The sequence below is a fragment of the Camelus dromedarius genome, chromosome 9 (genome assembly GCF_036321535.1).
Source record: "Camelus dromedarius isolate mCamDro1 chromosome 9, mCamDro1.pat, whole genome shotgun sequence".
Taxonomy (NCBI): domain Eukaryota; kingdom Metazoa; phylum Chordata; class Mammalia; order Artiodactyla; family Camelidae; genus Camelus; species Camelus dromedarius.
This window is the reverse complement of record NC_087444.1, coordinates 23,524,099-23,549,991: the sequence shown is the minus strand read 5'-3', so window position 1 is coordinate 23,549,991 and position 25,893 is coordinate 23,524,099. Positions and strand designations below refer to the sequence as shown.

General features: G+C 40.3%; 1 protein-coding gene across 14 annotated transcripts in view; it reads right to left on the bottom strand.

The window, feature by feature from the left end:
• PDE4DIP (phosphodiesterase 4D interacting protein) overlaps nucleotides 1-25,893 on the bottom strand; it is a 206,059-nt gene that overhangs the window by 146,164 nt on the left and 34,002 nt on the right. For 13 of the 14 annotated variants that reach the window (XM_064488900.1, XM_031457924.2, XM_064488894.1 and 10 more), the window contains exons 2-3: nucleotides 6,467-6,522; nucleotides 2,264-2,409 (exon numbers count right to left, since the gene is read on the bottom strand). In XM_064488900.1, the coding sequence (XP_064344970.1) occupies nucleotides 2,264-2,409; nucleotides 6,467-6,494 (174 nt within the window). In that variant the 5' untranslated portion in view covers nucleotides 6,495-6,522. Of the gene's footprint in view, nucleotides 1-2,263; nucleotides 2,410-6,466; nucleotides 6,523-22,255; nucleotides 22,584-25,893 lie in introns of those variants that run through there. The other variant, XM_031457931.2, reaches the window with a different exon arrangement.

Here is a 25,893-nt window from a genome sequence, read left to right as displayed (position 1 = left end):
GTAAGAAGCCCCTCACCAGAAGGTAACCCTGCTGGTGCCCTGATCCTGGGCTCCCAGCCTCCACAACTGTGAGAAAGAAATTTCTGTTGTTTATAAGCTACCCAGGCTGTATTACAACAGCCTGAAAGCACTAAGACAGATGGAGTCCTAGCTGCTCCGCCCAGGCCTGTATCTCTTTGTCACTTGCTTTAAGCCCTGGAGGAGTTGACCCTTCTTTGGCATAAAACCTTTAATATGTCTCTTTTCTCTTTCCAAGCACAGCTCCCAGCCTTTATCCCACGGCTACTGAATCATGATTTCAGCTTAGAGAAAATATCATCTTATTTAGAGTTTTACCATTTTTTTAGGGTGGGACACTGGAATATGTTCACTTCTCTCCTATATTTTTTTCTGTGTCCTCTAATTTTCAAATTCTTTCATGGATTCTTCATGCAGTAGGTGCTATCATTCAAAGTCTACAGAGTGGAGGGATGGATGAATGGATGTAAAGATGAACAGACATCAAGAGACAGTGTAGCTCAGTGGTACAGTGTGTGCGTAGCATGCATGAGGTCCTGGGTTCAATCCCCAGTACCTCCATTAAAAAAAAAGATGAACAGACATGTGAGCATGACACAGCTTGGTTTACTGGCAATGACCATTCTGACCAAGAAGTGTGCTGTAACCTCACTATTATTCATTTATTAATTGACACATAGGGGAGAGACATTTAAAATATCTCCTATTGGACTCTTCTCTGCATCCTGGCTTGGTTTCTGGTTCTCAGAGTTGAGCAATAAGGATATTAGATCTAACAACTAATAATAACAATAATAATAATAATAATAATAATAATACCTAATAAAACTAATAACTAGTAACTAATCAGCAATATTAGACCTGAATGCCAAGAGAAAAAGACTCATGACGCCACACCTGACCCCTGCGCATCACCCAACTCAGCCCATTATTTTCTGTCTCCCACAGCATCCAGCCACTCATCCTACCAGTGGAGGTGACACACTTCAGTTCTAGGATCCATTCACCTCTCAGCCAGAAGGAACACGCAGGCAGACTGACTTTCAGGGAGCACCCCCACCCCCAGCTTTGAAAGCGCCACAGCTCTGCTCACCCTTTCCACATCGCAGCAGATGCAAAAGGTAAAAAAGGGGGGGGCTGGGGTAGCTCCAGCCCTACTCCCACCATCAGCACCGCAGCTGTTCAGAGGTTTAATCTTCAAAAGCCACTTAATATTCCTGCAAACTCCCTCTGTCTTTTTTTTTTCTTAAAGCAGTATCCATGACGACTCTGAGCAAAAAAACTGAGTAGGCTGTTTAAATTCTCAGGCACTCATTATACGGAGCATAACCTTTGTCCACAGGAATGCCTGGTAGGATGTACATCAGGTCCTAGGGAAACATTTCTATTTACAAACTGAGGGAAGACAGGGTAAACTCATGCCAACACTGCTTTGCTCACCTTTTTCTGAAAGTGGAATTTTTATTATTTTATATCATAAGCTATCAGTTCAAGAATGAAAGAAACCCACACACCACAGGGCATTTTTACACAGTATTCAGTGTGTACTAATTCCTGGGCAACCCCCAGAGGGCACCAAAGAGCTGTTTCTTTTTTTAGCACACAAGGGTGGAAGAAATCCCACGTGCTCTCTCTCCAGGCCAGACAAATTCCAAGAGATAGGTTCTATTATGCAGACTTTCTTGGATCAATCCAGGGCACAGGGAGCTGGGGGTGTGTATTAGATTATCAGTAATTTGGCTTTTGCCAAATCTAAAGATAAAGATACAGAGATGTGGAACACTTCAAGAGTTAAATCAGGAGTTTGAAGCAGCAGTGCCCAATTCATGTTGAGAAGCAAATGGTTGTGGCTGAGCTATCCCATGCTGCAGACAGTACCCAATTATCTAGAGTGGCCCACGCCAGCAGCAGAGGATATAATGCCAGCTGACTGACTCGGTCTCCTGGGCTCACTATGGTCCAGCCAGATACTCAGGGTGCCATTTAAACTTCCTGAATTTATCTGAGAAGTAAACCAGCAGTAAAAACAGTGAGACAGAATCAGTGGCACAGGCAATGGCCCATGAACCACAGTACTCAGCACACAGCTAACAGTGCACAAGCTTATTGGGACAAATGCTCTTGAAAGAGACACTGTAATGGTGAGAATGCCCATAACCCAGACCAAGCCACGGGTCATATTTTTATAAGGCATCATTATCTCTTGGGACTGCTTCTGAGATAATTGTCTACCCATGTGCCTTACCTTCTCAAAGTCCCGAAGAGCCTGGGTCTGCACCTGAAGGGGTCTTTCAAATGCTCTCAAGGAATGTCCAAAAGGGACCTTCTCACCACTTCTCCAGGTCTGTGACTGCGCTGGAGGGCCTCGATCTTTCGTGTCACTAAGAAAAGCTGCCAGTGAAGCAGAACAACAGTAAATTTTATATAATAATGGCATTAGGATTGTCCCAACCTGCATGTTTGGGTTTCTGCAAAATACAAATCAATTCTAGGCCACATAAAAGCAGTTCACATAAAGTCGCCCGTGATAGATCATCTTAATGATGGTCCCTGGCAAAGCACACTGGTTTATGTCCATGCACCTTTGTAATGTGATGCTCCTGCTCCTGCCATCAAGAAGTGGAGTCTATTTCTCTACCCCTCGAGTCTGGTCTGGCTTAGTGACTTGCTTTGACCTAGAGAGTGTGATGAAAATGCCACTAGTGGATGAGTTCTAGAGACTAGGCTTTGAGAGGCCTTGTATTTCTGTTCTCTCCTTCCTAGAACCCCAAGACCCCTGTGCTGTGAAGAAGCCCAGACTACCTTCCTGGAAAAGGAAAGGCCAAGTACAGGGGGAAGGAAGATGCCAGTCACCACTGCCAGACACTTGAGAAAGGCTGTCTTGGACCCTCAGTCCCAGTCAAACTGTCAGAGGAGGGCAGCTATTTGAGTGATCCCAAGTGAGACCAGCAGAAGAATATTTCTGTTTGTCAACACCCAGAATTGTGAGAAATAATAAATCATTGTTGTTTTAAGCCTTAGGTGGGCAAACTTTTTCTTAAAGGGCCAGATAGTAAATATTTTAGGCCCATGGGCATCACCTCTGTCACAACTAACTCTGCCCTTGTAGCTCAAAGCAGACACAGAAAATATATTAGTGAATGAGCATGATTGTGTTGCCACAAGACTTTATTTACAAAAATGGCAGTTGGGCCCACGGGCGACAGTTTGCTGACCCCCGTTTTAAGCCACTAATTTTAGGGTGGTTTGTCACCTGACCAAAGATAACTGAAATGACCTTATTTGAAAAACAAATCAAGCTACTAACTAAGAAGTATTTCTACAAATCTCTCTACAGAGAATCTTTCAGATAATCATATAGGAATAATACAGTTGTAACAGCCAGCATCTTTAACAGGTATTACAGGTCAAAATAGTTTCACATGAATTATTGCATTTATAAAGTTACTGCAACCAGTGAAGTAGACTGATGTGATTATTATATCTATTTTACTAATGAGTAAATAAAGGTTCAGAAAGTTTGCTTGCCCAAAACCACACTGCTAAAAAGGGGCAGAACCAATCCCATGTTCTCTCCATTCAACCTTCTTAACAATAATGCCAACACTGTGTTATTTTAGCAGTGAAGGGGATTGTAACAGGTCAGAGAGTCAGGGAGAAATAGGCAAAGGGGCAGAAACACAGTCTTTCCATCAACCAAAGGGAGCATTGCCCTGGGAGAAGCTAGTGAAGGCTCTGCTGCTACTAACCTGTTAGCCTTGGAGAAATAACTCTGTGAAAGAGTCGGCAAACAGGGCCTCCTCCAAGCAGAACTCTCAGAGGACCTCCAACTGAGGTGGGCTTGGGGTTGTAGACTCAGGTAGGACACATAGAAAAATACATCTTTTCTTGGCTGACCGAAGGAAGCAATTAGCCTTTATTACTGAGAGCAATTTTTGTTTTAAATCAGAAAGAATGACAACCATCGCAATACACTGAGCTCCACAGACAGCATCAGTGTGAGTGAGGGTGAAAGGGGCTCGGGGAGACTGCCTCACTGAGGAAAAGTTAACTCGACGTAGACATACGGGCAAAGAGGATCCTAAGGCACCAAGATGTGAAATGTTACCATATGCCCTTTTTCTGTCCTTTCCTTTTCTTTTTCTCCACTTTATCTTTTTTCTTTCTTTCCTTCCTTCCTGCCTTGTATATTTTTGTCTCCTTTGTTGAAAATTAATGGGCCATATATGCATGGGCACCAAAAGCAAAGGCAACACAAAAGCAAAAATAAACAAGTGGGACTACATCAAACTAAAAAGCTTCTGTTCAGCAAAGGAAACCATCTACAGAATGAAAAAGCAACTAAGGGATGGGAGAGTGTATGCCTCCCTCCCTCCCTCATTCTCTTTCTTTTTGCAAACTTGCCCAAAGGAATGTAAGAAAAAGTCCCCAGATACTTCAATCAACTTCTCATAGTTAAAAAAATGCTCAGAAAACAGCATTCCCTGTTTTAAAAAAGAAATTAAAAAAAAAAAAAAAGAAAAAGAAAGAAATGAAAAGAAGAAAGACCAAAAGGATCAGGAGGATGATGACGAAGATGAACAAAAAATAATAATGATAAATAGGGTGGTTCTAGTGCAGTTTCTTTCCCCATGTCTAGAAATCTTTACTCATTACATCACTGATTTTATTTTATCTTATTTTTTAGTGTGTATGTATGTATATTTAATTTACTTATTAATTTATTTTTATTTTTTAATTTTTATTTTAGTTTGGGGTTATTTATTCTTTTTTTGTTATTGCTTATTATTATTTTAGTTAGGTTTATTTATTTATTTTTGGAGGAGGTACTGGGGATTGAACCCAAGACCCTGTGCATGCTAAGCATGCACTCTACTACTTGAGCTATATCCTCCCAGACCATCACTGATTTTAAAGGAAAAAAAAAAGGGAAATGTAAGGCCATGTGACTTGTTTTTAAATTGGACACTGTACAGCATTCTTTCATTTTTCTAAAAATAACCTACTGTCAAGTGTGCCTTTAGATAGCCCTGTCCTTAATGGTATTTTTAATAGCCACTAACCTTGCCTGGCAGAGTATAGGGGTTTAAATTAGCACAGAAATTTAAAGCAGGTTTTATTGGTACACAGCACAAACTAGTTATAGATGGAGTTGGGTTTTTTCCCATCTTCAATTGTCTTTGATTCAGTTTGTACAAAATAATTGTTGTTCTGTTAATTGTATACCAGTCTGTGATTGCAAATTAATAATAACAGTAGTAGTAATAATAATGTTGCACCTGTTTTGCTGATATCCTGATATTTCTAAGTAAATGCAAATGTTTTAATTAAATAAATTAGAAAAAAATTATTTCTTCCACATTTGGGTGAAATTAAACAGGATATTAATTGGAAGAAATTTGATAAACAGAACAACAATACATTACAGTTATATTCATAGGATATAATGGAAAGAGAAGAGCCTTTGAAGACTGAATATCAATCCTGACCACATGCAAATTGTGGGAATTTAGGCAAATCTCTTAATTTTGTTGAGCTTAATTGCCTTTGTAAAAATGGGAGTAATATGCTTACCTCTCAGAGCTTGTATATGGACTAAATAAAATAATAAATGAAAGTACCCAACCTAGCATCTTGCTTTTAGTAGGCATTTTCTCCATTCCTCTTCCATTTTTGCCCTAGTCCTTCTGTTTTTTACCTCAAAATGGAGAATCTTGATACTCAAAATGAGTATGACAGACCCTTAGAACTCATAGATTTCACATACACAATTACAAATGCTAATTTTAAGTGACTCCAAAGTCCTTAACACATTCAAATTAAAAACTTTTCCACATTGTGCATATGAACCATCTGTGTTTTAAGGCTGATACAAAAAGGCAAATCACTTAGCAAAGTAAGCAAAACAGTAAGTGACTAAAAGTTTTTGTGAAAACTGGCCCCCAGAGGAGTGTTATTTTCACTTTGGTTTAATAACTTAGGTAGACCCCTGGCTAATGTTAATGCAGGAATAATATATTATTCTGAATACATTAATAATAATAATAATATTTACTGGGTTCTTATTCCTTGACAAGCTCTGTACTAAGAGCATTTCTCACTTAATCTCACTTACGAGGTTGACACTATTATTATACCCATTTTAATGGTATATTAGAGATTTCACTTTAGTGGAAAAATCTATTTTAATCATTTTACAAGTGATTTTAATCTTGCAATTACAGAATTGTTAGAAGTCTGAAGAGTTCACATAACTATTTCAGTTATGATTTACTGGATTGTGCTAGGAAGGTTGGGAATTATATGCTACAGTGGTATGTACAAATTTGGAAATTCACAGAAAATCTGAAGACATTGCCATGGTGAATTTAAAGGGTTTATAATTTAAGGGAATTATGATCAGCAGAAGATGAAGAATTTAGCAAGGCAAGGCCCATGACCTCCTTACCTGATGTATGACTTGTTCTGGGTACCATCTCCCCATCATCTTCTGCAAAATAATCTCTGTGGAGAGAAACATATCGTTAATTAATGAGATATCATTCCACACAGTGTCCAATCCCTGGGGTGGCGAGACATCTGTTTTTATTTATTTCTCCACAGACATTCATTAAGTTAGTACTGTATCAGGGACAGTGTTAAGTCCTGGAGATACAAAGACAAACCCCACAGGAAGGGTTCCTATTCTCAGTAGGTACCTGTGGAGACAGCCATTGAACAAACAACCGCACAAGTATTGAATTAGTGTTGTGGCAAGTGCTATGAAGCAACATGCAGAGCAACTCAGAGAAAGGGACATTTACACTGAGATGAAGAGAAAGTCAGCCAGATGAAAAATGGGAACAGAAGAGTATTCCATCATGAGGGGCCAGCAAAGATCCTGAGTTGGGGAGGAACTTGGCTTGGCTTGTTGGAGGAACGGAGAAAGCCAGTGTTGTCACCAGACCATGCAAGGCCTTGTGGGATGGGGTAAGGATGGAGTTCTGTGTGATGGGCAATGGGAAACCACTTAAGGATTTTAAATGCAGGAATAATGGCAAATGACCAGATTGAGATTTTGGATAGATCATCAGGCTGCAGAATGACACTGCAGAGTGAACAAAAGTAGATGGGGAAAGCAAGAAGTTGTGATGGTTTGAACTAAGGGAAAAGAGCAGAAATGGAGAAAAGCAACAGAAAAGAAAAATCAAGATATGTTCAGGAAGTAGAACTGATTCAGAAAACTTAGAAAACAGACAAAGTCTACTAACGGAAATGTTAAAAACATCACGATTCAGTAGCAAGAAGTATATCTGTCTGGCACAGTGAAGACCACCCTCCCTAGCACAGAAGGGGGAATAAATCTCAACAAATACTTGTCAAGCACCTACTATGTCTTCAGGCACCTGTTTTAAGCTCCATGAATGTGGCAGTGAACAAAATAGACAAAAATGCCTGCACTCATGGAACTTAGGGGGAAACAAGTAAAATGTATAGTAGCAATTGAGGACAGGTACTGTTAAAAACTGAAGTAGGGACTGGAGATAGAGTGCTGGCAGTATGGGGAGGAGGGAGGGTTTCAGTTTTCAGTAGGCAAGGCTTCTCTAGGAAGCAATAACATGGGTATTTCAGCAAAGAGTCTTCTAAGCAGAGAACATCAAATGCAAAGGCTCTTAAGAGGAAGCATGCCAGGGCATTTTTGGAACAACAAGAGGGCAGTGTGGCTGGGCAGACTAGCAGGAGGCGAGGCCAGGACAGTAATAGGAAGGCTGGGCAGGGGACAGATTGTATAAAGCCTTTCAGGACATTAAGAGGCATTTAGCCACTTGAGTCTTGTGAGGCAAAAAAAGGGATGAACTGAGCAACGCATGTTTTAAAAGGGCCAGCTACTGTTTTGACCGCAGACTGGGAGGGGAAGGCAGAAACAGAGAAGCGACTGCAATAATCCTACTGGGAGATGCTTTCAACATGTAGCTTACTCCTTAAACCCTCGGGTATTCCCAGTTCGTTGTTCTGAAAATAATTATGTAGCCGAGATTTAGTGGGCTTCTCTTTTTAAAAGCCAGGAGACATTCCCTGGGAGGTGGAAGAGAGCCTGGCATTTGTTTAGAAATCGTTGACGTTCTTTCTTCTTTCCCTCAGGGCTGGATCTTGGCATAAATCTTCACTATGTTAAGTTCCAGATGGACATGAAAGTACCAGACAGGGCAAACTGGACGACACACACCACCTGGCAATTCTTTATTATTCAGAAGCAGGTCACCAGCTTGTGGTTCTTCCTGGCTCTCTGCCTCTTTCCCTTCTCCACTTCTCATTAAAAATTTTCCCTGAGAGTGAAGAATGAAAGAGATGAAGGTACTACTTCTGGATTCCCCTCTGCTGAGAAAAAGTAGGGGAAGGATTTTGAAACAATCAGCCAGAACAATGTCTTGAAAAATTTATGGGGGAAAAAACATATTCTCTGCTGCAGCTATTCATGCACTGGATAGATTCCTTTATTTATTCTCAGCCCACAGAGCCAGGTAACGGTTCAACTGCTGTCAGGAGCAGGGTCATTCCTCAGGCCAAATTTAGCCCATCCAACACATTTTATTTGATTCATTTCTAAATTCTCTTGGGAAATGAATGGGTCTGACAATACTGGGCCTGCCTTCCTGCCTAGAGGGGTAACCTGCCACCTTTAAACAGAAGAGGTATGTTTTCCGCTTTGCCATAGTCCCTGTCACTCCCTGCCCTCGTAATCTCTGCTCATACACTCATTTATGAAACTTTCCCAGCTCTTCCTGTGTCTCTGAGGCTGTCACCCTGATATAGACTATATACAGACAAAATTCTCATTTTTCCTTTAAGACACAGTCTTAATCTGCCTATTGGCTTAGCACACAATTCATTAATTCATGAAGCTAAGCCACTTACTGGCTTATAAATCACCTTTACCCCTCCTGGCTGCAGTTTCCTTACATATTTGTAAAAGAAATGCATGAATTTCTAGGGTTCCTTGCAGTAATTATTCAGTTCTATTTGAATAGATGCTGAAACATAAAACCCATTTTAATACTTTCCAAGGATGGGGGAACTTTCCAGACATGATCTCATTCAGTGCTCCCTGCTCCGAAGATTTCACATTCTAGATCTGGAGCAATCTACAACAAGGTGGTGCTGATGGGTCCCACAAGGTACCTCACCTTCTCCCCCACCCCACACTCTCCCAGAGCTAGCTGGCTGCCTGCCTGGTATAAAGCAATAACCGGAAGGGTAGAGAGGTCACTGTGGATGGGTACTGAGTTAATGGGCTTTTTGTAGTCTCAGGAGATTGTTTTAAAAATCACTTTAACTCTATTAACAGCTCAAGTTACCTCTCATATTGCCCAAGAGTGGGGCTCACTCAGCTGCTCCAAAAGGTTGATAAGGAATTTGATGCTCCCTCAGAGAAGGGGCTCAAGGTTAAGAAACACAGATATATGTCAAGGGGATTGCAATTTGTGACAACATCTGATAACTAAAGTGCAAGGAGAACTGGCATATGCTAGAGACAGACTTCAAGCCTGGCCACAGGCAGATACACAAAGCACTAACATATGCTGGTAAAGTCTTCTGCATTACCCAAGTCCAGGGTGAAAAAAAGTATACTCTTGTCCTAGTTTCTCAAATTCAAGTGTTTCTATATATACATTTTTTGAAACATCAGTCCACGAATGACTCATGCTCAGCTAGCATGTGATTCATCAGTTACTTACCACTCTCCTGCATAGATGTACATATATAATCTTTCCCCAAAGACACTTGTACCTTACATGTTGCTTTTCTTGTATAAATGAATTAAACTTTCCCTCAGTGAGGCTTATCTTTTTTCTCTCTACCTCACCAATCTGTCAGTACTGAAGCAATTCCACTAAAATTATACTTACAAATTTTTGCCAAAATACTCTCTTGCTTCATTTGAAGAACCAAACATTTTCCAAGTATAACACACCCACCAGCCCTTCACTTACTTAATTTCTCCATGGTGTATTACTCACATTTTCTTGACTTGCTGATAAGTAGCTATGAAGATACCGAACTCAAACAACACATAAACATACAATATCCCATAGTATGAGCTTTTCCTACAGTTTTGCAGGCTGATTAGGTGGCGAATGATCAGAAAATAATTGCTCCTCTCCAGGCCATCTGCTACCCTCTGATACTCTGATGCTGTCAAACTGTGCTCTGATGATTTCTTCCAAAAGTTTTCTAAGGATGGTAGTTTCAGTTACATCAGGGATATCCAAAGCACTCAATTTTAGTTTGCTTGAAAATGACCATTGATGCGGCTCCTTTCTAAGATGTGAGCGGCTCACTGGCCCCACTAGTCTAGTCTCTCGTAACATGGTGGGGAGGAGTAGAAACATAGGTAACTTCCTTAGCAAAGGGTAATACCATGATGGAGCCTACAGAGAGATATCTTCTGTAAGGAAGCCATAGACCATCCTTGGCAAAATGCATCTTTGGTGTTACTGCCTTGTATTTTGGCCTGCTTAATTTGTGGACTGAGAAGAGCAATGGATTGTGTCAATGGAACACATAATTCACAAGCAATGGCAAAATGGCAATCATACAACTTCACTATTACAAAGCAGGATGTGCAACAAGTCTTTGAACAGTATGAGATATTAGTATCTAGGACCAAAACCATGTCCCGCCCCCAGCCAACTATATCTAAGGCCCCATTACTTTCTTCTCCTCTGTCTTACCTATTAAGATAATCAACCTAGGACTATTTCTCCCCATATGAGTGTCCAAACTCCCAAGGGGGTGGCTTTTTTTCAGGCCCCCTCCCCAGGGCAATCACACACTTAGGTTGTTGGAGCACCACCTGATCTGACCCCCTACTTCATCACTCACCACTGCCCTGAATTAACATCTCTAAGCCGAGAGCCAAAGACCATCTTCCCAGGCGCATTTTCTGCCTTTCAAACTTCTTTTTATATGGTTTTCTTACTATAACCAAAAATGCAAGAGGAAGAAAAACAATCTGCTATGGCAGTTCTTAGAGCAAAAAACTGGGCCTTGATTGCTATTTTTAGGATTTTTCATTCCATTTTGTAAACATTTATTGAGAAGTTGCTTACATGGCAAGCACTGAAAATATAAAGATGAAAAAGAAATATCTAGAAATCGAGGTGCTCAGAGTTGTCTATTGGGGGAGGCAGACAGGATTCAAAGAGACAATTATTAGAATGATGGGATTTAAAACAGAAATTTCAGAACATAAATGAGATAGCAGTTAATTTTGTCCTGTTGGGGAAAGGGATCTAAGAAATCTACAGAAAACAGAGAACAGTGAATCTAGGCCTCAAGCGTGGGTGTGAATACATAAGGAAACATGACAAAGGCCCTAAAATGGGAGAATGAAGGGTGTGCTCGGGACTTTCATTTTGTTCCCTCCTGCCTGAGTAAACCTAAACTGCTCCTCAGGACCCCTTCCAACTTCCTTTTCACCTCTCCATCCCCTCAAGCTGTCCTCCCACAAACTCTAACCCTCAGGTAGGAGTATTAAGGGGACCCAAGGGGAAAAACCATTTCTTCATTCACACTTCTGTCCTCAAACATTATAGCTTTATCTAACTACTTAGGACCTCCGCAGATGACTTAAAACAATGCCAGCAAGAAAGGAGTAGAACTAAGATTTACACTCTAGTAAAAACACAGATACAGACTATCCAGACTAGCAGAGAGTCTGGAAGAGTGAAATGGCTGGGGGTTAGGACGGTAGAAAATATAAATGAATTTCTTCTCCTTCTCCTCTTCCTCCTCCTCCTTCTTCTCCTCTTTCTTTCTTTCTTTCTTTCTTTTTTTTTCTTTTTTTTTTTTTTTTTACTATTTTTATAATAAAAGGTTAATTCTTTTTTTTAAAAAAATTAAGGAACATATTCTGATTTATTTACACAGCTCTCCTATTAAGGCCCTTGATAAAAGATGAAATATGGGGTAGGCTCAGCATGGCCTTCTCAAAGAGAGGGAGATATGTGTGATGACACAAAGATTGCTCCACTCTGCTGTTTGTTGGGGTCCAAACAAACACCCTGCTCTAAATTCCCATATTTTTAAAGCTCATTTGACATGAGTTGCCAGGTTCTGGTTCAAATAAAAGAAACCTTTCAAATGTTTGAAGATCTCTTTTTCATATTTTTAATTTATGCCCACATGCAACCCTTGCAGATGTAAAAGAGCCAGCAGGAGAAGACTGGTGGCCTATTTTCTCTAATATGTGACACTCCAGCTCCGAGGATTTTTAAACAGCAGGGTTTCACAAGTGGTGTCAACTTAGAAACAAAGACACCTACAGGTAATAGTCTCTGGGCTGCCTTTACAGTTTGACATGTTTTCTTACACTGGAATTTTCCTCAACACTGATCTTGGATTCAATGACCATCATCATTATTGTGAACAACCACCACCACCCACCACCGATGCTGCCACCACTACTTACTGATTGACTGATACTTTCCAGGCATTATCTCATTCAGTTATCACAAATCCTGTAGGTATTGTTTCCCTGATATTACAGATGAGGAAACAAGAGACCCAGCAGGATAAGTAATTTGCCCACGATCATACAGCTAGTTGTTGTTCAGCCTGAATGTGAAAACTGTATCTGTCTGACTCCAAACCTTTACTCTGTCCAATAAGCCCTATTTCCACCCACATATTTGCCAGTTGCCTCCTTTGTACCTGCCTCGACCCCAGGGAAATGAACCCTGAGAATGTCAAGTCAAAGGAAGGTGGGTCATGCTGCCTTGGGAAGGAGGTGGGATCAACTCCTGACACATACTTGTTTCTTGGGGCACCAACTCATCCCAATACATACACAGCTCACACTGGAGTACCTGCTACTGGTATAACAGGTATCATGTGACAAATGAATTACAACCCTAAAGAGGAAGTGGCAAGTTTTTACATAGGTCTTGTCCTGAAAAGTGAGTCACACATTATTTTACACTTCCCTATTTCTACCCAAGTTTCTCCAAATATTCATGCCCCTCCTGAATCCTTTCTGTGATAATACTTGGCATTGCCCCTAAAAGACAAAGAGAATAAACTGACAGGCAGGGGAGGTGATGGAAACAGACACAATCAAAATTGGGAAGGCCGTTTGTGAACAAGCTCTGAGAAATCTCAGGTCATTTTTCCTCTTGCTAAGAGAGACACTGAGTATTCTTCTGCATTCCAAATATTGCCAATATCCCCCATTTGGCACCAGAATTGTAAAAACACATATTCAAATGCAAATAGGGTAGAAGTCACAGATGCAGAGCACAAGACTGTTATATAGTAAATACCATGAGATGATGATTTTTTCTCATCTCAAGACCTATCATTATAACCTCTGCAAGCTAGAATGCTTAATTGGCAAAGCCCCTCAGAACAGAGAGAACATCACTGTGAGTCTCCCTCTGCATGCGGACTTAATGTGAGCTGACTTGGCACTGAGACAATAACATCTACTTTTCTCCACTACAAGCTGCAATTACACCCTTCACTCAACAGATCTATTCAGTGAGAATGGTATGGCCAAACAGAACTCTGGGAGGCGTTTTTCTGGAGTGCTAAGTACTCAATAGCTACCAGGAGCTACAAACATCACTGTGTATCTGCGACAGTTTTGAGTTTTATGACCTATTTTGCCCCTGCACTGAGTCTTTATCCTAAAAGGAATCAAATTTTTCTTGCTGCTATTCCTCAAGGTTCAGAGAAACCTCTTAATGCTGTAAAAACGTAAAGGCAGTTCAAATAATTATTTCCCCCACTTTGCCCTATGAGGTCATCAGACATGCCAATGTCTAATAAATTCTCCTCCCTGTCCCCTCAATCAGCCGACACTGACATCACTCTTTCAAAAAAAATTTAAAAATAATCTGCTTTGGATTCAGCCACATTACTCAGGGATGGTATATGGTCTCTCCACCCACTTCTAAAAAGTCAGCTTGTGTGTTTTACTCACGGTCCTGGCAATGCATTCTGTACTCCTCCGTTTTCATTAACAATCACTATTCACAAGGCACTGGGGAATGTCGAGGCACTTGGCCCGGTCCATCTCACAGCCCTAGACCAAACATTAAAAGGTAGATAATTTTTTTTCTGTCTACATTTGTATTCACATAATCTTTGTCTGTTTTTAATGATTTTAAAAGAATTATGTGATCCTTCTAGAAATTTTGGAAAGGACAAAAGTGTATAGAGAAAAATAAAAATAAAAATGCTACCACTTAAAGGCAACACTGATAAAAATTTTTTGGTCTTTATTTTTAGCTGATCTTCGGTTCATATGCTTGTGTGAATTCCACAAAACAGAAATAACACCAATCATGCAATTTTGTACCTTGATTTTATTTGTACTATTGAAATGGGAGGTTTTGAGGAATGCAATTATTATTATTATTATTATTATTATTATTATTATTATTATTTTAGTTTAGTTTTTTTGGGGGGTGGAGGAGGTAATTAGGTTTGTTTATTAATTAATTAATCAATTAATTAATCTAATGGAGGTACTGGAGATTGAACCCAGGCCCTCATGCATACTAAGCATGTGCTCTACCACTTGAGCTATACCCTCAATTTTATGCAATTTAGGGGAAGAGGAAGAGTCAGGGGAGGAGGCAGGTGAGAGGAGGAGAACACCTTCACACTATAGACCTGCCCAAAGATTATACAGATGAATCTAGAGTCTTTCTTCTCAGTATAGTTTTATAATGCACCAAAACAAAGCTTATAGAATCTCAGAGGATAATAAAATTAACTGAGGATTACCAACAGTGGGGGACTGTTAAGGCAGTAAGAGATTCTAAAGCAGTCCTGAGAATGATTGAGAGAGCTGGTCCTGAGGTCTCAGCTCAGTCAGGAGATGAATGAAGAGCAGATGGCCTGGAAGACATGAGGGAATGGAGGACCTGAAGTAAATAATAAGGTAAATTGAATATTCAGAGAGTGAGGAGATGGGGGACTGGACACTGTGGTCAGGGGATATAATTTCAGAGTTAAAAATCCTAAAGATAGAGAATCTGGAGTGAGGATGGGCTACGAAGAAGGGTTTTGCTTATGGTGTACTGAAGTGAATTAGAGTTAAGGAACCGTGAGGTCAAGTTAAAACAGTAATATATACTCATGCCTTGGGACCTGTCTAGAATGTCAGCAGCTTGAAGGTAGGGTTTTTATCTCATTCACTATCATGTATCCAGCATTTAAGAAGTCTAGATCATAACAGAAATTTGGTGCCTATTTCTTAAACAACAAATAAATACAATTTGAATGTATAATGGCATCAAGCTTTGATAACCGGCGGATCCATTCCACAGAAAGGAGACACCTACCAAACAGATATTCACATGAGCCTTGCAGGGAATGTTCTCTAGGAAGTTCTTCATTGAGGATCTGCTATATGCTAGAAACATTGTTAAGATACTGAAGATTTAGAGACAAAAGACAGTCCTTTTTTTTCAAGTAAACTTATAGAGTATGGAAACTACCAATTAAACCAACCAGCTGCATGCAATAATGGGGAAGGCAGAGTGTGTTCTGGCTACAGAGAACACCCAGAACTAGGTTCCAAAAATAATTCTGAAAGGAGGTAATGCTGAAACTAACCTCTAAAGGGTAAACAAAGTTATCTTAGCAAAGGCAAGGCTAGATGTGTAGGTGGGAACAACTGGTAGACTAGGGCCCACTCATAATAATTTTAGCTCAGGGTGAGTAAAGAGACACTCTACAGCCAGCTACCTAGTCTGCTGGCAATAATGCTGCTCCCATGATACCAATAATCTGGAAACCTATAAATACTGCACAGAAGAATCTTTTCTAAAACCAACTCAGCTCCAAACTTTACATGTTGTCACTTGGTAGAATAAATGTAAATTTCTTTCTGCTGTAGAAACATATATTGACTTAGTTTTAAAGCAGCCTTTACTAAACTCTTAAAACATATCTTTAATAAGAGGTATTATCCATAATCCCATAACCAAATACAGCATCTATTTTCTTCTCTCCTTGCAATAAACATCCTAACACCCAGCATTCAAAAATAATCTTATGGAAGAAGAGGTATGATGCACCTAGACGTTTAATCAAGTATTAATCATAATAATTAAAAGTTGGAGACTTAGAGGACTCTATCGGGTAATGATTAAGTAAAGCATTATAATACCGCATGACATGTTATTCCACATTATGAATAATTCAATTCCACATTATGAAATTGAAAATAAATATATTATGAAATTTCATGAAATGCTAGAAATTATTCCATTTTCTTTGTCAGTCAATGTTTTCTACATATCAGCAGTTATTGCTTCTTTACACGCCTTCTACCTTGGCCGTGATAAGAAGACACCAGTTGCAGGTTACCTTTTCCCTAGTTGATCTTGAAAAAACAAAGCAAGAAAGAAGTTTCTGTAGAGTGGAACAAGCAGAAAATGAATGGAGATAATGAGAGATACTAAGGAGAAATATATTAGAAACTATTAAAGTGCTATGGAAATACAGATAGTTGTGTTGCTGGTATTACTATAATAGTCTAGGACTAATGAAATGCTTCAGCCATGAGGAAAAAAAAAAGAAAATTCAGATCATGCTTGTCCTGATGATGACAAAACTCAGAAGATGCTCTGAGACAGAGGAAAACAAGTCCTCAGTGCTTCTGAATGCTTTAAAATAAAATTGGCTACAGCTACCTTGGGTCACCATGACATCTCTTTTATTCTGGACTTTCTTCTAACTTTAAACGCTATTTGAATTTTTGCCAGGGACAACTTGTGGAATGTTCTGAGCCCAGTTTGGCATTTTATTTATAAAATAGGGCCCATTTCAATAGGGCGAATGGATGGCTACTCCACATAGCCTTGTATAAATTACCACTGAGTCACCCAGAATGGAGGGGGCACTCTAAGGAGGGTCAGCCAACTTCTCCTTTCAGAGCCAGGAACAGCCATTTCCCAGTCTGCTGGTGTTCTAGATCCAGCCTTAGAACGTAAGCTGGAAGAAGAAAGAGGGGTCCAGTCTGATCCAGTATGTGGTAAATAAGCAGGCGGTGGTGATTGAGATAAATTCCTCAAGCCTAAAGCACAGGCCTATTTAAAAGCAGATCAGAGTTGCAAAGGCAGAGATTTTCGTCCTCCAAATGCAGAAAATTAATTGTTAGAAGTGCTGAATGTTAAACAGGAAATCCAACATCCAGTCATGCTTCAATTATAGAATTATGAAAAGGAGCATTTTCCTAATAAAAAGTGATATATGCAAAGCAGAAGCATCATGGTAAGCAAAGATACCAGAATCAACCAGACTTTTGTGGTCCAACACTTAGTTAACCTCTAGCTTCAGCTGCCACATGTATAAAATGGGGAGAAATGCCATGTCTGGTTGTTACTATGCATTAGTAAACAGAACCCTGTGGTAACTTACCACAAATTCAGGGAGAAATAAATGCCCCTGTTTTCTTTAGGCTGAGAGTTAATACTGAGCAGAATCAGTGCAAATAAGCTATCAATGGGTATCTTTTGACTGCATTTTAACTATGGTAAACGGGCATCTTGTCTTACTTGAAAGCTATACTTTATGTGAAAGAGGAGAAACAAAATTTTTAAATTTACAATTTTGAGACTGAATCACTATTTTTCTTAGATATTATTTCCTTTCTCCAAATGTTCACAGCCACAGCAGGCAAATACAATACTTGCATTTTATTAAATCAAATCACAGGGTAATAGAAAACAAAACAAAACAGACCAATTAATTTGCTTTCCTTTCCTAACCTTCAATCTTAAAGATAGCCCTTAAATAGTCCAAGTTCACTTTTTCTTGAGTTATTTGTTCAAGGAAGTTGTATAAGGTTCATACATGATTTGATTGACTTTTACTCAGCTTTCCCATCTGCTAGAAACAAGAACATTTCCATGTAAAAGGTAAAGAGAATTAGTAATGCCTTTTTCCAGTATTTAACAGTATGGCAGGCTGAATAATGGCTCTCCAAAGAAGTCCACATTCCTACTCTCTGGAACCTGTGAATATGCCACTTTACATGGCAAAAGGGACTTTCGGATGTGATTAAGAATTCTGAGATGGGGGAGATTATCCTGGAATATCCCATTGGGCCCATTGTAATCACAAGGCTCCTTGAGAGAGATTGAGAACTACAGGAGAGTCAGAATGAGAGGAGGAGGTGAGATGAAGGAACAGAGGTTGTAGTGATGCCACTGCTGGAAAGAGGCCATGAACCAAGGGATGTGGACAGCTTCTTGAAGCTGGAAAAGGCAAGGAATGGATTCTTCCCTAGAGCCTCCAGGAGAAATACAGTCCTGCTGACCCTTTCATTTTAACCTAGAAGATCAATTTTCAGACTTCTGGCCTCCAGGGCTGCAAGATAATACATTTGTGTTGCTCTGAGCCACTGAGTTTGTGGTAATTTGTTACAACAGCAAAAGGAAACTAATACAAGCAGGGACTCTGAAACACCCACACCGCTCTAGGGAGTTGTTAGTCCAGATTCACGAATGCTAAAAATTTACAGCAGTAGAAGCTGTTTGCCTGATCAATACCAGACAATGAAGTGAGCAAAACTACCTTCATCACCAGGTTCCTTGTCATCTCCATGAGGTGACAGCTCTTACCCGATTCATGGATAACAGTTCGATTAGGGACCAAGCCAGCTTCTTGTTAAGGCCATTGTAATCATGGGAAATCTGCTATTCCAGAACCAACTATGCTCTCCCCAAATGATTTAACCAGAGTCTAGTAACAGTCAGACAACACTCCTGGGGACAAATACTCCCATTGACTTGTAGCAGGGCAGAAGATGGACAGCTGTTAATAGGGGACACTAAGTCTGAGAACCCAAATACTCAGCACCTTGTCCTTTGTGGGCAGACTTAGCAAGATAAAGGGTGTGGGGGCTCGTGTGGAGAACTCGTCACAAAGGGGAATTTCCAGAATGGCCAAGAATGGAATTTGGGAATAGAATCACAGTCTTAAGCTTAAGCATAGTCAGGATAAGTAGCTGGCTTCAGAACCAACTCAGAAACCAAGTCACCTTCAGGACTCAATTCAAGTGAAGCAACTAAGAGCACAGGCTTTGGAATTAGATCATTCCAGACTATATTTCTTGCTGTGTGTGTTACCTGAGCAAATTATTTAAGCTCTTTAAAGTTCAATTTTCTTGTCTTAAAAATGAGTATAATATTTATCTCATATGGTTGTGAGGATTAAGCGACATAAACCATGCAAAGGGATTAACACACAAGCTAGTAAATGCAAGCTTATTATAAATGGTAGCCTTATATTTAATTTTTATTCTGTGAATCCTCCAAGTTGTGCATCTCCACTGTGCTCCTAGAGCAGCCAAAACACATATCTGCCTTAGCCTTTATTAGAATTATAGCCAAGAAAGTAAAACTCTCATAGGCAGAAGCCATGTCATTCATTGTTTTTGTTTTCTTGTTTGGTTTTTTAAAATTTACTTTTTTAATTTTTACTTTATTTTATTTTTGAGGGGGGAGGTAACTAGGTTTCTTCATGTTTATTTATTTATTTTTAATGGAGGTAATGGGGATGGAACCCAGGACCTCATGCATGCTAAGCATGTGCTCTACCACTGAGTCTCCCCCTCATTCATTGTTTAACTCTTAACATTCAGCACAGTGTCTTGCCTGTATTGGGCTCACATTTAAAATAAATGCTTATGAACTGACCTTAGTTTCAAGGTAGGAAGTATCTGAGACATTGGTTACGATATAAGATTATAGGATTTTTCCATCTGTAACCCATGAGGTGGTGAAATAAATTGAGTCACACAAGCATTTTTCTTTTTAAAGGAAAAGCATAGGATGGAAAAGATCAGAGTACAACACATATCAAGGTTGACTACTGTTACATTTTGTTTCAGTTACATATGGGATTGTACTTGGTTGCAATATAAATATATTTCTTAGTGAAGGTAGGGATTTTTTAAAAAGTGTGAACATCCTGAGTCTTCTATCTCACCAACATTTGACATTTTCTGTCTTCTTCGTTTCAGCCATTCCGATATGTTACAGTGGTATGGCATTGTGGTTCTAATCTGCATTTCTCTGATGACTAGTAGTGTGGAGCACCTTTACAGTGTATCTCAGCCCTTCCTTCTCAGCAGATATCTTCTTTCTAAGCACTTTAGAAAATTATTTGGAAGTATCTACTAAAGCTGAACATGCATTTCCTAGTACCCTGCAATTCTACTCCTATGTATTTACCCAACAGAAATGTGTATATGTGTTTACCAAAAGGCACATCCAGGAGTATTCACAGCAATGCTATTCATAATAGTTCCAAACTAGAAATTGCCAAAATGCTTCTTAACAACAGAATGGACAAATACATTGATATAGTTAAATACAATGGAATCCTACAGAGAAGCAAGAATGAGTGAACTACACTACACACAACAATGTGGAAGAATCCCGCAACATACGAGTAAGTGAAAGAAGCCAGATACAAAAGAGTACACTGGATACTTTCACTTACATTAAGTTCAAAACCAGGCCAAACTAATCTATGGTGTTAAAAGTTACGATGATGGTTATCCTTGGGGTCACAAGAGCTTCAGGCATGCTGGTTATGTTCTCTTTCTTGATCTTAGTGCTCACTATATGGGTATACTCAGTTTGTGAAATTAATTGAACTATAAACACGTGACTTGTGATTTTCTAAATTATTTCTGAATTTGTCTTAAATTGCTACATTTAAAGTCCAAAAAAGTTAATAAATAATACTTTTTTTAAAGTGTGAAAAGCACTGACAGAGAGCAAGAATCCTTGATACACTCACCCTTTCTACCATCAAGTGGTTACCTAGCCTTTGCTTGAATAATTCCAGGGTCAGGAATCTACTTACTATCCAGGCAGGTCACCTGTTAGAAAGTTTTTCCTTTACACTAAGCCATAACTTGCCTCCACACAACTTGCTCCAGTTGGTTGCTCTGTCCTCCTAAGAGATTCCAAATCAATCTAATCTGTCTACTATCCACTGCTCTTCAAATATCTGAAGGAAGCTTCCACATCTGGGCCCCCAACTCAAGTCCTGACCTCTCCAGACTAAAGAGCCTTAGGTCCTTTGGTCACCCCTCAAGTGCGGTTCTCAGTCCCCTCATGTCTCTTGATTGCACATCTTTTATCTAGTGGTGCCCAGAACAGAGCATGGACTTCTAGGAGAGCCTAGAAGAGCAGAAAAGAGCAAAAAGTAGAATCATCACTTGTAAATCTAGATAGTGTACTTTCTTATCAACACACCCTAAGCTTAAAGTTCACATTATACAGTTCACTCCTGTTGGACAATCAGCTAAAAGCCCCCAGGTCTTTTTCACAAGTACCGTTAAGCCCCACATTTACCTTCTTGTTAGGACAGTCTGCCCTCTGTTAGGACTCAGAACACTCATTTGGCCCCACTCCAATTCTCCAAAGCTAAATCTTGGAGATGGAGGAGTATCTGTTATGGAAACACCTCTGAATACAGTCTTTCCACTGCCCTCCCACTAAAAACCAAAAATGAAGTCTTTGTCTTAATACATCATCTCTTATCCTTGAATGAGCTCCATTTTAAAGTATATTGAGGGGAAGCAATGGGGGCACGGAGGAAGCACAATTCCACCCAGCATCTCCAAAATCTGACCCAAAAGCAGCTGTTGCCCCGACCTCAACAAAGCCTGAGCAATGATGGGCACCCTCCTTTCTTTCTCCTTTCCTCTCCCAAAGTCAGCTTCAACTGGAGATGACCGCTGGTAGGTTTTGTTCACTTGGTCCGATGCCTTTGTGTGACTAGTAGGGGGTGAGGTTGAGAAGGAAAACGTGGCAAGGTGAGAAGGAATCTGATATTTTTCAAGGTATCTGAAATCAAGGGTATCTCTAAAGAAAGAACTGGGGGAAATCCCTCTTATCTGCGAAACAAGGAGAAGACAGAGAAACATTTCTACATAAACTTCCAGGCAGCCTCACTGAGTATTTTTAATATCAAGACTAGATGGAAGGGAGATTCGTTAAGCAAGGAAAACACCAGAAAACAGAACATGTGCAGGAGGACCAAGAAAACTGGGCTGGGAATTAGGGAGAAGGAGGCGATCAAAAAGAGAAGCTTGCAAAAGCCCCTAGTGGTGAGGGGCGACCTCTCCAAAAGGGCGCAGGGGTAGTGGTGCGGGGGAGGGACGCCGAATCCGGAACGCGGGGGGCGGGAGCGAGCTGGGGGGGAGAAGCGGCTCACCTACCTCGTCCACGTCTGCTCCATTTTCCAGGCGCTGTCCTTCCTCGCAGGGCGCTCCTCACCCGGGAGGGGAAGCAGCCTGGGAAAATGAGAAGCCTGGCCCACGAATCTCCAGCGCAAAGAGCCTTTTCCTCCCCAGCTCCCTCCTTCTGTGTCGGCGAAGAGAGAGCTCTGCTCCCTGCTTTTTTAGAAAACCGATTTGACGTGGCCAAACCTCCGGCGAACGGTGCTACAGGCACAAGGGAGGGACTGTTCTCAGGAGGAAGCTGGACGTGGAGCGGAGCGGCGCCCGGAGCCGTTTGGGGAGCTGGGGCCAGAGGCAGCCCGGCGGTGCGCGCACACACTCCCAGGCTGAGACACGACTGGCTGGCACGAGTTGCTCGGCACCAGCTGAGCTGTCAACCGCGAGGGGAGGCGGGGCTCCCCACCGCCGCTGTGCTGGGGCTGAGCCGGCCCAGGTTCCCCGCTTCTGAACACACCCTCCGGTCTTCCTGCCTGGATGATGTTGGCAGAAGAGGGCTTAGAGGACGCCGTACTGAGAAGCCCTCTGTCCCTCTCCTGTCCTGCTGAGGGGCTTTGGAAAAAAGCGATCAGTTGTCGGGAAGACTTGGAGAGAGGGTCCTCTCTTGTGCCTGCATCACCCCACCCGCAGGTAACCCCAGGGCCAGTGCTAGAGTCTAGGAAGGCTTGGGGTGCCATCCGGGCTGACTGCAGATGCACACACTATACGGTCACAGGACATGATACTGTTTTCCTGGAGACCTGCTGTGTCTGTCTCAAGCGCCCAGGAACTTTCCTCAGAAAGGGCAGCATCCTTACAAAACCTTGCAGCCTTTTTAGCTGCCTCCATCTCAGACATCCCCTGATTTTATGGTATCCTATCTCCCTGGGTTTCAATTTCCCAAACACAGAGGTACTGTGCTCTTCCACTAGCTTCAAGAGGGCAGAGGTTTCTTGAACTTCCCAGAACACTAGAAAAGCTTCAAGACAGTGGCCATCAGGACCGAGAATCTCCCCTTTATCTGTTCTAAGATCATGGAAAAGGGCTCTTTGGAGAAGGCGCTGCTTGAGACCCTGTATCATCTATTAATGTAACAAAGTTTAGACAAGTCAGACATGCTATAATTAACGTGCTTACAGCCCTGAAGCTCCTTTTTAGCTCTAAAATAAAACCTTTTTATTAAATGACATAATCACTGTTATTATTAGCATTACCACTGACCTTTTTTTAATTTGCAGAAAGCTTTACAGTGCCCACATGTGGCAAAGTTGACTTAGCTATATTTGTTCCACAGATGATAAATTTGAGACCCAAAAGGCTCAAAGTGTCTGTTAAGGTTCTGATACAGGTTGTCTTCTACATGGTGTGGTCCCAGAGACGTGTCCTCTGAAGAAAAGACCAACAAGCCTTCTCTAGAACAAACCGATTCTCTCAGGTATCCTAAGAATTTTAACTCAGGAAGGACCCTAGCATGCCTGAGTATTGGTGAGACTGTGGGGAGCCTGTATTCTTGAAAGCAAACCATCATCCTGGCTCCCCTCTCTCGGATTACTTCCCCTAATTATCAGTACAGAATAGGGGTTGGGAGGGCAAGATAACATTAAAACATTTGAGAGTTCAGAAATGTCTAAAAGGCCCCTAATCTAGAATCTCCCAACCTCAGCACAGCTTGTACCTAAGACCACACCACTCCTGAGCTTAGAATGTTTCCAGGAAATGTTTCAAGCTCCAGTTTGACCTGAGACAAGGCTCACAGGTTACCTGGGTTGGAAAGATTCTTCAGCTGCCTCTGAAGTCAAAAATAGAAGAAAAAAGGAGTGGGGCAGGGAGAGTCAGATTTCCATCTTCCATACCAAAGTTGGTGCTATATTTAGTTTTGTCTCAAATCAAATTATGGGCTACTGAGTTTGGAGAGGAACTCTGTCTACAGCCAGACATGTGCTGCATTCAAGAAATTATAGCATTAACTAGATAAACAGTGGAGTCTCAGAAGTGAGACTAGAAAATATGCTCATTTATTTTTAAAATAACTTTTTTTACAAAGTTCATAACACGTTAATTGTAAAAGATTTGAAAAATATAGAAAAGTATATAGAAAGTAAATGACCCATAATACCCAGATGTAACTAGTGTTAAAAGTTTCTTTCCAGTCTTTTAAAAGTATATCATCTAACCCAAACACTGAGTCTCTCTTACACATCTAAGAGTATATTATTGAAAAAAGGAATGTCTTTTTTGCTTTTAAAATTACATTTATTGTCAAAAGAACTAACTTTTGTCTTATATTTTAAAAGAAAAATAGTCACTCCTATATCCACTCCTCCAGTACAACTGTTTAAACTTCTCCATATTCCCTACAATCATCATCCATATATATTACATATCTATTTGTCTAGTTATAATTATGTACAGTTTATACATGTTTATATCCTCCTTTTTTCATTTATTGGATATTTATCCATGTTGTTAGAGAATGTTAATATTTGCTATTCTAATGATTATATATTATATCATACCAATATAACCATAGTTTATTTAATAATATTCTATTACTGCATAGTTACACTGTTTCTAATATTAGACAATAAATGATGCCTTAATGAAGTTTTCCTACCTTCATTATTTTATTCTTTTGAATTATTTCCCTGGTATAACTTCTTAAGGTATAGGAATTTTACAGTAAAAGGACCTTCTAATTTTATCATATTTTATAGCCTCAAGAGCACTAGGAGTTATCATTTTAATTTTTCCTTATTTAATAGATAAGAAATAATTTAATAGTTGTTAGATATTTTAGATCTCTCTCTATATCTACCTAGCATATAAATAATTTAACATCATCTCATTTTACTCTATATTTATCAGAATACTAACTAGAAAGTTCCTACTTCATATGCTTACTTGCAAACCATTGTCTGTAGTAGCTAGTCATGAAATCCCACTGTGTTTAGTCATTGTATTAGTCATCTTTTCGCTAAAACAATGCTGCTTAACAAAGAGCTCTCAAATCTCAGCATTGTACAACAAACATCCAGTCCCACTCAAGGACCTGTGGTTCAAGTATGGGTTGGGTGGGCATAGGTTCAAGTCTGCTCCATGTATCTCTCATTCCAGGACCCACACTGAAGAAGTGGCTACCTGGGGAATATTCTCATGGTAGAGAGTACAAGAGTGTAAGAGAGTTGGCAGAGACTTGTGATGTCTCAAAGTCTCTGCTCAGAACTGACACATTGTCCTTTCTGCTATATTCCATTCCCTAAAGTAAGTCACATGGCCAAGTCCAGAGTCATTAGCACAGAAGAGTGTACTCTGCACAGAGTGCAGAAGGGGTGAGTATTTGTGGAACAACAGTACAATCTACCAGTTACTAAATGCTATCCTTTCTGGTTTTTTGTTAAGTTTTTCTCCTTGTGAATACTTGGTAGCTTTATTCTTCTCCATTCCATTTAAAGTTAGGTATGGAGGGCAGGGAGGATATAACTCAAGTGCTAGAGCGCATGCTTAGCATGCACGAGGTCCTGGGTTCAATTCCCAGTACCTCCTCCAAAAATAAATAAATAAATAAACCTAACCCCACCCCAAATTAAATAAACAAATAAATAAAGTTAGGTGTGGCATTTGCCAATGAAATGTAACTTGCT